The sequence below is a fragment of the Enhydra lutris genome, unplaced genomic scaffold (assembly GCF_002288905.1).
Source record: "Enhydra lutris kenyoni isolate GAN:26980312 unplaced genomic scaffold, ASM228890v2 scaffoldscaffold30, whole genome shotgun sequence".
NCBI lineage: Eukaryota > Metazoa > Chordata > Mammalia > Carnivora > Mustelidae > Enhydra > Enhydra lutris.
The window spans coordinates 22,350,854-22,363,705 of record NW_019154114.1 but is presented as its reverse complement, the minus strand read 5'-3'; the positions used below and the strand labels follow the sequence as shown (position 1 = coordinate 22,363,705).

Sequence of the window (12,852 nt, the reverse complement as noted above, 5' to 3'; positions counted from 1 at the left end):
CACTGCCGGGAAGGCAGAAGCAATGACAGCAGCAGGTGCGAACACCTGAGTGCGTGCTCACTCTGCTGGGGACAAGGACCAAGTGCACCCCACTTGTTGCCTCCCCATTTGTGAGGGGGTGTCCTAGGGCCTCTACCCCAAGATTCCTACAAAAGGGGCTCAACGAGTTATCATGTGGCTGAGATTATAAACTGAAACACATGACCTTTTGTCGGCTTATAGCTGGTCATGTGGTGCAAAGGCGGACTCTCCACCCACAGAACATACTAGAAAGTACCACAGCCGATTGCAGGGTGTCCTTCCCTGCACACCAGCACGCCGGTGGCCAGGCCAGCGAGCACAGCAGCAGGCGGCAGTGTTCTGAGGCGGCGGAGCCCAGTGCCTGACCCTGTGCGTGCGTGAGCACAAGGACGGGCCCGGTGAGGGAGCAGAGCAGCCGCCAGCTCCGAGGGGCCCTCGTCGCAGACCCTGTCAGCGTTCTGCTGAAGTCCGAGGAGCTGAAGACACAGGCCCTGCAGGAACCGCAGGCAGGAACAGGCTGCTGGGGGCCCCGGTGCTGGGCTGGGCCTGGGTCTAACGACAGCGTCACAAACCCGGAGCTTGAGATCCACGTGCGCACCTGTCCCCAGCACCTCCCATGGGGGAAATGACGGAGAAACAGAGCTAGATCGTCTGCAGAGACGTTTACTAGTCACGGGGAGGGACGTCAATAAATAGATCGCGGAGGCCATTCAGAGAGCAGTGAGGGCTGTGCAGAGGCGTCCGTCTCACCGGGTCTCAGGAAGGCGGGAAGGCCAGGTCCCCAGCGGCAGTCAAGGAGGTGGGGGCTGCTGAGGGGCCTCCTCCTCCCCTGGGTCTTGCTTCTCCGTCTCAGCCTCACTCCACCTCTGAGGCGCGATCATCTTCTTGGGCCCGTGAGGGGGTGGACCGATGAGGGCCTCGATATCCTCGTAGTTTATCACTTCCTTCTCTAGCAGGGCATTCGCCAGCTAAGGGAACAAACAGGGCAGTGTGTGAGTCCCAGACAAGGACACACAAGGGCCTTTTGAGAGCAGAGCACCCCGGAGGGAGGGCTGTCTGTGAGCAGGACACCCGGGCAGGCCACTTTCCCAGGGAAGCAGCGTCAGCAGGCAGCTCCGGCGAAGAATCCCTCCCTGTCTGCACCCTGGAGATGGTGTCCCAGCTGCCAGCCTCATTAATTTTTCCGCTTCCCTTCCAAATCTGTTTTCTGGGGCAACTTCAACTTCCTTTACCAAACACGGTGTGTGTATCTGCACGTGGGACAGCGAGTAGAGGCTGGACTGTGGGGGGCAGGTGCTGCTGTGGGCAGGCAGCCTCCACCTCTCCAGATGTGGTTGTGGAGAACACGTTGGAGGAGCTGGTGTGCCCCGCACCCGCACCCACACCCTGTCGCTGACGGCTCCGTCGCGGCCTTGAGGAACGACGCCCAGGGCCCTCAGACAGGCGCAGCCGCTTCCTCCGCCGGGCGGGTCTGGCGTGCTGCTCAGCCCTGGACCCCGCCGACGGGACAGAGGCAGGACATCCTGGGCCCCTGGGGCCTTGTCAGCAGCAGGTTCTGGCTCAGTCCCTGTACTGTTCACCCGCCCCCCGCACGCACCTGGGAGGCAGGTGCTGCTGGTCTGGGAGCAGCCGTCCAAGGACACAACATGCATGAGATCATGACCTGAGCCGAAATCGAGTCAGATGCTTAACCAACGGAGCCACTGCCAGGCGCACCTGAATACGCAGCCCCTGATCTCAGGGCTGAGAGTTCGAGCCTCCCGTTAGGCAGCAATTACTTAAAAAATAAAAAAATTAAAAGTTCCAGGAAGCACTTAAAAAGCTGGGAAGGAGTAAACAGGGCCGACTACACACTAACCGAGAACAGCACCTCGCCCTCTGCCTGCTGAGAAGGGTCGGGTGTCACGGGCTCACAGTGAGGGGCTAAGGAGGCAGCGCGAGAAATGGGAGAGTGCGGCTGGGCAGGGGCGGCTGCGCAGGGATCGGTACTCTGTGGCTCTGTGCGGGGAGGGTTCCCGTGAGGAGCAGGGAGTGAGGACGCTGCGGGGACAACCCCGGCGCCCAGAGCCTCACCGCCTGCAGCTTGTCCAGGTTGTCCTGCAGCACCTGCTCCGTGTGCCTGTAGGCCTTTGCCACCAGCAGCTTCGCTTCCTGCCAACGCAAGACGACAGCCATGTAACGCACGGGGTGGCCGACCTTGGTCCAGATGTCCCGCGTGGCCCATCCTGGCACTGGAGTTCACAAGAAGCCGCAGGGACAGGAACACAGCTTTTCTCTCGCCGTGGCCAGGAGAGCGTGGCTGCCCCCACCCCATCCCCTGGGACTGCTCCTGCAGAAGATGCTCATCCCCAGCCCTGTCCTCCAGGCCCGCAGCCACCTCCCACATGCACCAGGCCGCACGCTGCCCTGGCCCAGCCTCCCACAGAGCACACAGTGGGTCCACTGGGGCGTCTGTTCCTTCTCTCTCCCGGTCTCAGATCACCGACAGTTTTCAGCAGAAGCCACCCAAGTCCTCACCTGAGAACACTCGGCGAGCAAGCGGTCCAGGACTTCTGGACCGGTACGTCTTCCACGTGGGCCACACAACAGTGCGCTCTGCTCGGTGTGGCGGAGGGCGCAGCACCAGCCCCCGAGAGAGGCCCACCCCGAGCCCACCGCGGCGCGCCCCGACCGAAGCTGAGCTCGCCGCGCGGACTCACGTGGTCCATCATTTCTTGCAGGCCACGGCTGAACGGGCGCTGGCCAACGCCGGCGAGGCCCTCCTGCGCCTCCGGGAAGGACACAGGCCCGATGCTCGGCGCCATCCCAAACTGCCTCACCATGGAGTAGGCGATGCGCGTGACCTTCCTCAGGTCGTCCTGAGCCCCTGCAGCGGAGGGTCCGGACAGAGGTTCTCTCCAGGCACTGCCCAGTCAGGGCACACGGGGCCCCCTGGCACAGGCACAGGCCCCAGGAGAAGCGCGTATCTCGTCATGGCTCCTCAGAAGTCTTATACTTCTGAGTTCCTGCTGGGGTACACATGTGGGTGCACTTTCCTGGCAGTTCTCCAGCCCACGTCCTGCTCTGCGCTGGCCCGGCTGTCAACCCTGAGCCCCAGTGTCACAGCAACGAGTGAGGAACGGCTCTACCTCCTCTCTGGACGTCTCGGTGAAGCGGCAGCCTGCGAAGGCCGACTGAGCCTGTCCCACCGTTCCAGTCCCTCCCCCAGATTCACACCCCTCCCCCCGACACACGGAAGCGCTGCAGGTGTGAAAGCGCTTTGAGGACTCAGAACCCGCGCGGGCCAGCTTCTCACCGGAAGTGACCTTGTTGAAGGAGATGTTCTCGGACGCGCGGCCACCCAAGGCCATGCACATGCGCTCGAACAGCTGCTCCTTGGTGAAGAGGTGCTGGTCTCTCGGGAGCATCTGAGCGAAACCCAGCGCCGCGTTAGTCCGTGGTGCGATGGAGACCTGCGGAACGTCACGCAGCTGAGTGAGCGAGTGAGCGGGCAGGATCCGGACTTTAAAGACGAAGGTGTGGAAACGTAGGACAGATCTTTAATGGGAGGGTTTCAAAGCAGTTGAAGCAAATCTGTACTGGCCCCATTTTACAGCAAAGGAGGACCCTGTCCCCGAAGGAGGACGGCCCAACAGACGGATGGGCTGTGCCTTGCGTGCACCCCCGGACGTGCGCCCGAAGGAAAGCACACTGGCACGACGGGGCTGCCGTGGGTGCACGTCCTGCACCAGCCGTCGCAGGCACCGGCTTGGGAACGGACACCGAGGACGATGGAGACTAGCCCTGCTGCTCTGACTCCCAGCAGCCCGAGGGCAGGTGCACACACGGGGTGGGCCAGGGGGTCTCCCAGGGCCCGGGGCGTCCAAGGAGGAAATGGAAACCCGACACAGAAGCAAACTGCAGCGTCAACACCTGTAAGGGACGGCCCGACCGGGGGCTGGGCTTCATGACCTGCCCTGGAGGAGGAGCCGGCCTGCCTCCGGAGGGGTGTTTCTCATTGTGACAGACATACCCTTTAGACATCCCACAAAGTGAAAATTCTGAGAACAAGGAGTTTTAAATAACATTACTTCATTCGGGATTTTTCTGCATTAATTTTTATTTTCGTTTTTGAGATACTGCATTCAGACATTTGCCCTGAACCCTGCCTTCCTCACCCTTGGCCTGACCCGGGGCACCTTAGCGATGGCAGCATCCCCCATCTGTCACCAGACACTGGATCCCTCCCGCTGCTGACTGTGTAAGAGGAACTGGCCTGGTCGACAGGGCGTCATCAGACGCAACCAGACCGTCCACGTGGCTGCCGCGAACCCTTCTGCGAAGAAGCCCGGTAGCGATAATGTGCCGGGCTTGCGATGCCACGTCCCACTGCCGATGTTGGGAAGCTGTGGTGCCGCGGCTGCCTCCTGGCACCACGGGACCACAGCATGGGCGCGGCCCCCATCTGGGCTGCATCCCGCCAGTGCGGAGGGTGCCGAGCAACCCGCACGCAGATTCTGGGGAAGCTGTTTCTGCCGGTAGCAGCACATACAAATAAATTTTCATCAAGTTCACAAAATGCCTCCAAGAGTGGTGTTTTTTTTTAATGTGAACCAAACTCATTTATTTTTAAGGTGAGCAATCACTAGGTCAACACTTTTGGTAAACATGGCGATTCTTAATTCCAAGAGTAACTGTGTAGATGGCACAGCAAGACCCCAGCTGATCATGTGACTACAACGGTCACTTCCCAGACCAGAGCCCACTTTGGCTCTCCCGCCCTTTGCTTCTGGGGGTGACGGGTCCCACACCATCCATTCCTGCCCTGTGCCCACACCCAGCTCACAGTGCACTTTCTCTTCAAGCCACAATACGCAATGCTTCCACATCAGCTTTGTTCAAGGGCCCATTGGGCTCGCAGCCCCCAGCCCCGACGCAGACGCCCTACCTTCATGACGGCCTCGGTGTGCTCCAGCAGCCAGCCGACCAGGGCGTGGCCCGACTCGTGGAACGCGACCACCTTCTGTTCTTCCTTTGACAGGATCTGGCTCTTTTTGGCAGTCCCTGAAAGAGTGCGGGATCCGAGTCTGGGCACAGGGTCCCGGGCAGGTGTGCCAGGCACCCCCGTTGCCCTCATAGAGCTCCACCCCCTGCCATCAAAGCAGCGTCGTCCCGGATGTTCACCTCCTGCGCCTCTGCCCCGGGCCAGCAGCCAGACGTTGCTCATGGGGTCGGGGGAGATGCTAGAGGGTCCTGTTTGTTTCTACTTCTGTGAATGCCGGGTTGACATGTGCCCACCCTCAGGGGCCCACAGGGCACTGGGCCGCTGTGATTAGCGGGATCCCCACCGAGGTCCAGGCTTCGCAGCGGTTCTTCCCCCGCACCGGCTGGAAGCTGCTGCCCCTTGCTAGCTGGCTGCCTCCCATCTGCCTCGTCTCTGTAGTCCATGAACCCCAGAGCCCGTCACCTTAAGCACCCCGGGTTCTTCACACCTCCCCGCGTTCCCGATTTACACAGCCCGGGTCAGCTCTGGGTCTGTTTGTGTGCTCCTAGGGCCTTCCCCCTCCGCTTACGGCAAGGCTGGGTCTGAGCATCCGAACGGGAGGCAGAGCCCCCGATGGTGGCCACTGGAACCCACGTGCTGTAGCTTGGGCAGGCCACACCTGTGCGGTCAGTATGTCCTTCTGTCTCTCTCGCTTTGACACGGTTAGTGTGAGAGCCATTTCCACGGAAACTAAGTGTCTTGTGTGAGGGTGAAGCCAGGTCTGTAATGAGCAGCGGCCACGTGCGCACCTCTGTCCGCGCAGGCTCCTGAGCTGCGGCCTGGACACCTGGTGCATCTGTACCAGACTTCAGCTCAGCCAGAGTGACAGGGACAAGCCTGTTGTAGGGACAGCTCGTGCCGGAGCGCTCCCCACCCACGCGCAAGGCTGGTGCTTCTTATACTTCTCTGGTAATGAATGGACCGTTTCCCTCTTTAAAAAACTTTCAGTGTCTTGAACTGAACCCTCTCAAGGACAATACACATGGGGCCGTGGACACTTCAGGAGACTCTTGGTTTCAGTCCCGCTCTCCTGACAGAAGCCCAGGGACCCCACTTTGAGTAGCGACAGTTAAGGTCTCCCGGAAGGCCCCCCGCCCCACCCCGCTGCCAAGACCCCTCGTGTCGCTGCCCTGAGCAGAGACGGGCCAGGCAGCAGAGCACAGCTCTCGGGAGACCTGCGGCCCCGCAACACGGACGGGGCCCATGAGGTCCGCGCCGAGGCACCGTTGACAGCAGAGGGGCTGAGTGCCACTCACGCTTGGGTGTGTGAGACCCTGTGTCTCTGCTGGAAGAGGTTTCTGCTCTTTGGCGTATCCCTGGTATTTTAAACGAGAGAGCAACCGACTTAGGAACTTTCCCTACTGTTTTCTCGTCCAGCAGTTCTTGCTGATCCCTTCTGTCACGTGTCAGCCTGACCTGCGCCACACCCCCCTGCCCCCCGCCGCCCGGGTGCTTGCCCTCATACCAGCAATGACCCGCTCCACAGCGCACTCGAAGTTAAGGGTGTGGACAGATGCGTGCCCTTCCCGTGCGGCGTGCAACGCGGCCTCGTTACAGACGTTGGCAATGTCGGCGCCTGTCCACACAGCAGCGTGAGCAGAGGGCAGGGGAAGGGAGGGGAGCATGGGCAGGAGGCGGACAACAGGCAGGCGGTGCTTCCGTCCTCCGCTGAAGCCACGCGTGCCACTAGCAGACCAGGGCAGCTCTGCCCTGTGCTGTCCCCTTTCTGCCCCCGCCAGGCTCCTTCCTGCTCAAGTCCCACCAGCAGCTTCCCACCACCTGCTGTTTCATTCTCCCTGGGAATTCACACCCCAGTACCCATGAGATTCTAGTTAAGGGCCTTAAAGGAAAATCCAAAAGGAAGAAATTATAATAAAAGGGATCTTGTTGCTATGACCCTTTAAAACGAGAGTCCTAGAGAAAATATCCTGATTTGTGATGCGTCTCTGCTCAGTGAGAACAGACGGTGAGGCGGGCCATGGTGTGCTCGGGCAGCCACGAGGCCGTGAATGGCATCGCCTGCCAGGGAGCAGTAGGCACGCACAGCCCGAGCATGGAAAGGCCCTGAAGGGCCGGTGTGCAGAGGCCTGCGGGCAGAAGGGCCAGAGCGACCCAGGTGTAGGCACCGCTGGCGCAGGAAAAGCCGAGTGCCGTGCGGCACTTTTCTCCTCTGCCGACTCTGTGCATGACCTCACTCCCGCCCAGGCTGTGCCACCTGCGGGGCCCCGGGCAGGGGTGCGCACCCCCCGAACAGCAGGGAGCAGTGTCCATACCGCTGAACCCCGGCGTGAGCTCTGCCAGACGCCGCGAGTAGAAGCTGCTGGCCTGGGTCAGCTTCAGGCTCTTCAGGTGCTGCTCAAAAATCTCCCGCCTTTCCTGCAGAGAAAGGAGCCAAGCGCGGGCTCGCCCCTGCCCCGCAGACAGCAGCCACGGGCTGTGAGATCAGCGCTCTGGCCTACAGGCAGGAGACCGGCAGACCACAAGCAGCACTTCAAATGGAAGGTGGGGGGGGGGGGACGACGAAGCGCCTCACGCACGTGAGGGTCGTTCTGTAGAACATCTGGTTCCCACACACTCGGAACCTCCCAGACCCCCGAGTCACAACAGTGGGGAGCTGCCCCAGCGCAGCATCAGGGGGGCCCCGCTCGGTCCAAGCGTCAGACCCGGGACTGCCGGCTGCGGTGCGGAAATGCGCACCGGTGCACTCGCGCTCGGAACCCTCTCCCCACCCAGCACTGCTCGCTGGTCGCTGCTGCCCTGGGGCACCAAGGAGCTGGTGGGGACAGGACAAGGACTCAGAGGCTTCCCGAGGATTGTGCTACAAAACCCAGCCACAGTGTTGAGGGGTAAAGGGAAAAACTGGGGGTGCGCCGAATGAGCTGCAGAGCCACGGCAGAATTTAGGTAAGCCAAAGACAGTCGGACAGACAAGATCCAGCCCCCGGCCACACTGACCTGCAGTGTGGGAAGGTCGATGAAGATGTGTCGATCCAGCCGGCCAGGCCTCAGCAGAGCGTTGTCCAAAACGTCAGCCCGGTTGGTAGAGGCCAGGACAATGACATGGTCGGTGGTGCCCATTCCTGGAGGGACAGACAGCTGTTGGGGTACAGCTCCGCTTCCGGGACACAGGTGGGACGGACCTCCCACTGGGGCCCGTGAGAATGAGGAGATGTGGACCGACCCAGGATCAGGGTCCCCACGAGAGCAAGAATCTGCCTGTCTTCCCCAGGCTGCCAGCCCAGAGGCAGAGCCACAGATGGGGGCCTGCAAAGCCATCCAGACGGTGCCCTGGGGGGTCGTGTTTCCCCTCGGTAACCGCCCAGCAGACCCGGGGAACGAGGGGCACCGTGTCCACGCTCCTTTGGTGCAAAGCCATGGGCCAGAGCAGACATTTCTCAACACTGGTCTGTGGCCTGGGTTTGGAGGCTCCGGGTTTCTCAGAAGGTTTAAAAGCAAGGGCTGAGAGCACTACTGGTGGCCCAGGTCTTCATGAGAACGGACATGGGCCCTTGTCTGAGCAAGGCCGCACCGCAGAAACGCATCCAAGCAGAGGCCGGGTGATCTGGGCCTGAGCAGACGTCCAAGGGTCCTGCGTGTGGGCTCCACACACACGCTACAGCGCGAGGCTGGCCTTTCTGTTGTGCTCCACACACACGCTACAGCGCGAGGCTGGCCTTTCTGTTGTTGTAGATGATTATGCCCAGAGCACGTAAGACCGAGAGCACGTGAGATCCAGAACTTCGGACTGGCTTTAAAATCACCCGCCGGGTAAGAGACTGCAGCAGGGGGCGTGGATGGAAAGGGTCTGGCCTGCGACGTGGAGGTTCCCTGCACAGCTCTCCCTGTGCTTCTGTATGTGTGACAAGGTCCAGAATACAAAGTTTAAAAAATAAATACTTCAGGGGCACCTGACTGGCTCGGTGGATGGAATGTGAGACTCTTGATCTCAGGGTCTTGAGTTCAAAGCCCCACTTGGGTGTGGAGCCCACTTAATTAAACAAACAGACCTGCCCTGATCTTTTGCTAATGAAAAAAGTCCACAATAAGCAGACATACAAGTACAATCTGAAACTACCTGTGAAGCGCCGAGTGTAACTTAAAAGACATTTCAGAGAACTAGGCCCCGAGAGCGTGAGGCACCACCACCTCCCAGCAGACCGCCGCTAACTCCACCCCAGGACCCCACGACGGCATGAGGGGCCTGGCTGAGCGCACGGGCCAGGGGCTGGCCACCTCACAAGGATCTGACGCCTGAGTCACCGAGAAGCACCAGGACACACAAATCACAACCCACACCCTCGGAACGCTCCTGTGCGTGCGCATTCTTGCTGGAGTCCCCTAAGCTGGGACACCATGAGGGGTCCAGCCCACTCTTGTGTCGAGCAGAGAGTAGAGTGCATAACCCTAACGTCCCAAATAACCCAGAAGCAACAGCAGGCACCACCCAGCAGCTCCACTGGCCTGCCCTGTAGTTTCAGGACGTCGCTGTGACACAGGCAACAGGAGGCTGACTGGGCGGAGGGCCCCGGGACAGATAGGGCTTCGTTTCTCAGACAAGGAGGGAAGCCAGAGCTCTCCTCTGGGGACTTGCTGGGACTCCCTGCTCCGACTTCCGAAATGTCCTCCTTCCACAGGCCGAGGCCATGAATGTGGAATTCTGAGTCACAGATGCAAACACATGACCGGGAGAAGACTGGTGCGTGCTCGTCCCTGACGATCTCGCGTGAATGGCGCCGCCCAGCAGGGAGCCGTGATCCCGAGGCCCATCCAGACAGTTGTGTGTGGAGAGTTTCTGTCCTTCCCTTGCTTCACAGTAACCGTGACACCGAAACCCCGCGTTCCCAGACGCTCGCACTGGCGGACGTGTGGGCCGCTCGTCTTCGGCGCCCGCAAGCGCGGCACTGGTCCGCGTGCACACTGCTCGTGCTGGGTCGGATGGGGGCGGCGGCCTTGTCTCCCAGAGAGGCTGCCACACGGGACGCTCCCACGGGCAGTGTGTCTGCTCATATCTCCCTGGCTGCTTTATTTAAATCAGGGTCACGGAGGTTCCCGCGAGGACCTGGGTCTGACCTCTCCCCGCCCTCCCCAGCATCTGGTGCTGCTGCCACGCTTCCCCGGAGTCTCCTGTGAGGCGCGTGTTCCTAGGAAAAACTCAGCAAGATCTTTCGGGAGATGGGGACAAGCTTGTTCTAGAAATTCTAGGAGAGAGCAAAGCACACCCGCTCCCACAGCTACAGCCGAAGGAACAGACGTCAGGAGCCGGCCCGCCTTCCTCCCAGATCGTTGCAGGGGGAGGCGGCCGCCCACGGGAGGGGCGGACGCGTCGGGCTGGGGCCCCAGCTGCTGTCAGGTCCAGCCAAGCGCTGGCAGAGGCACAAAGGCCATTCAGTGGAGGATGCAACAGCCTCTTCAACAAATGCAGAACCGGACCCCCCCCCCAGGCAGAAAAAGGAGCCACGGCCAAACCCTCGCATCTGCACCAGCGTGACGTCAGACACATCGTGGATTAAGATGGAAAGGCCAGGTGGATGGGAGCGAGGGCCTCCTGCTGACCCCGAGGGAGGTCGGAGCTCATGCCCCACAGGCTCTCTCGAACGCAAAGGCTCAGGTGAGGGCACCCGTTGCAGAGCCCTCCTGCTGTTCAAGATGTAGCAAGGGGACTGTCCCCCTCTAAGGGACCTGGTGGGACCCCAGCACTCGGCACATGTGCCCTCGCCATGTGACCTGGCTGTCCCGTAGTGCAGCCTCATCCTGACACGGTGAGCTTTTCCCACGATGGGCACAGTGTCCGCTCCGTGCCCCGCACATCAATGAAGCGGTGCTGCCCTTCCCCGAGGACTAACAGAGACGCCTCAGACGCCGCTGAAGGGCTAAGACTGCCCGGCTGTGTCTGCACACAGAGACACCTGTTCACTGCCAGGCTGGCCCAACAAGGGCCTTCAGTCAGTGGGTCGGGGTTCTGGGCAGAAGCGCCCCATTCATGGTGGCACAGAGAGCCTGGGCTCGGGCAAAGATGCCATTTAGTAAACGCTTCCTGGGGAGCTCAGTCTTCAAGTGCCAACAGTCCGAGGAAGCAAGAGATCTGCTCGTCCCATGTGCTATGTGTTCAGGGCAGGAGCCTCCTTGAGTGCCTTCAGGTAACCTGGACTGTAGTCGCACACACAGAGGTGTAGGCGAGGTCACAAGCCAGGACGTCAAAGCTCCAGAGCCTGGAGGAACAAGGGCCAGCGGGAACCCCGCAGCACAGCACCTCCCAGTCCAGACGCGCGCCTGCAGGCCCGTGCGGAGCTGCCGTCTGCGGGAGCCCAAGGGCACACACGAGCTAGAGGAAGCGTGAAGACTTCCGACAGCCTGCTCTCGCCCGTCCCCTGGACAGCGTAGACGCTAGCCGTTCTTTCAAAGAGACAATCAGACGCCATCATTAACATCTGGTACTTCTGGGGCGACTAGGTGGCTCAGTCATTATGCATCTGCCTTCGGCTCAGGCCCTGATCCCGGGGTCCTGGGATCGAGCCCCGCGTCGGGCTCTCTGCTCAGCGGGGAGCCTGCTTCCTCCTCTCTGCCTCCCTCTCTGCCTACTTGTGATTTCTCTGTCAAATAAATAAATAAAATCTTAAAAAAAAAAAAATCCGGTACTTCTGAGAGCAGAGGCTCATCAAACACACGGTCCTGGGTCTCAGCAGACAGACAGACCTCAGGCTCAGGTGCCCGCAGGCGCAGGTATGAGACCTTGGGACCAGAACCCGAGGGGATCTTCCAGATCCCGGCAGGACTCCAGAACCATGTCCAGGACCACACTGAGTAGAGGTGGCTCAGCATGAAGGGGTCATGAAAACCCGTTCAATCGAAAAGCACCAAGTGTGGTCTCAGCCGTGGGAGACTGTGGGGCGTTAACTCCAAGACCACGAGCAGCACACAGCCTGCTCCCGGAAGGCGCTCTTGGAGGCCCCTCTGTGCTGGCATCCCGACAGCTGCATTCAGAACCGGGACCTCGCTCTGCTCACAGTCCCGAGGACGTGGAGTCCGTGGAAGCTTCCTTCCCCAGAAGCTGCTCTTGTGCACGGCCCCTGAGCAAACGGTGCCTGGCAGCTGGGTCTGAGGGGGCTCCAATGCACCCCGTTCTGCGGACCTGACCACACAGCCCCTTTGGCACACTGGCTACACAGGGCACTTGGCTTTTCTGCCCGTGGAGCTTGCCGAGTTCCCAACACGCGTGCGAGTGTCGGGCGGCCCCTGAGCGTGTGTGGAGAGGCCTCACCCTGCCACCGGCCAGCCTGGCACGGCAGCACCAGGGACAGCGCCCGCAGCGCGGTCTGGGGCAGCTCTGCAGGGCCTTTCCTAAGTTCGAAAGTATTTCAGCGTGAGAGGCTCAAAGAGAGTTTGTCTGCAGTTGCACACAGTCCAACACGACGTCCGCACGCTGGCCGGCACGCGCGCCGCCCCCAGGGTGGGCACTTCAAGAATGAAAACACACACATGTACTCGGTTCTCTTGGAGCCAGTGACGTGAGCACAGAGTGTCCCCCTCACCCGCAGTGCTGCAAACAGCGCGGGAATCCTGACGTTCTGGAGCCTGAGGGGGATACCCGTGGGCCCACGGTCACAGCCGCGATATTCCAAGAGCTGGAGCCGTCCGTCAGCAGAGGACTGGCCACGTGGGGGACCATTACTCAGCCTTAAGTGGAAGTCCCACCACATGCACTGCATGGAAAACATGACCCTGGGTGCTCACAGAGCTGCTGTGCCCTCAAGGGTCCTAGAAGACTCAGATCCGTGGAGACAGAGAGCAGGGCTGTGGCTGCTGGGGGCT

At 60.9% G+C, this 12,852-nt stretch overlaps 1 protein-coding gene across 2 annotated transcripts in view; it reads right to left on the bottom strand.

Moving 5' to 3' along the window:
* Positions 1-668: 668 nt before the first annotated feature.
* Positions 669-12,852, bottom strand: part of LOC111152823 (SPG7, paraplegin matrix AAA peptidase subunit) — a 29,065-nt gene continuing 16,881 nt past the window's right edge. For both annotated transcript variants that reach the window (XM_022511482.1, XM_022511483.1), the window contains 8 exons: positions 7,999-8,123; positions 7,318-7,420; positions 6,510-6,620; positions 4,949-5,064; positions 3,317-3,473; positions 2,721-2,887; positions 2,095-2,172; positions 669-989 (listed from right to left, as the gene is read on the bottom strand). In XM_022511482.1, coding sequence (XP_022367190.1) covers positions 813-989; positions 2,095-2,172; positions 2,721-2,887; positions 3,317-3,473; positions 4,949-5,064; positions 6,510-6,620; positions 7,318-7,420; positions 7,999-8,123 — 1,034 coding nt within the window. In that variant the 3' untranslated portion in view covers positions 669-812. The remainder of the gene's footprint in view (positions 990-2,094; positions 2,173-2,720; positions 2,888-3,316; positions 3,474-4,948; positions 5,065-6,509; positions 6,621-7,317; positions 7,421-7,998; positions 8,124-12,852) is intronic.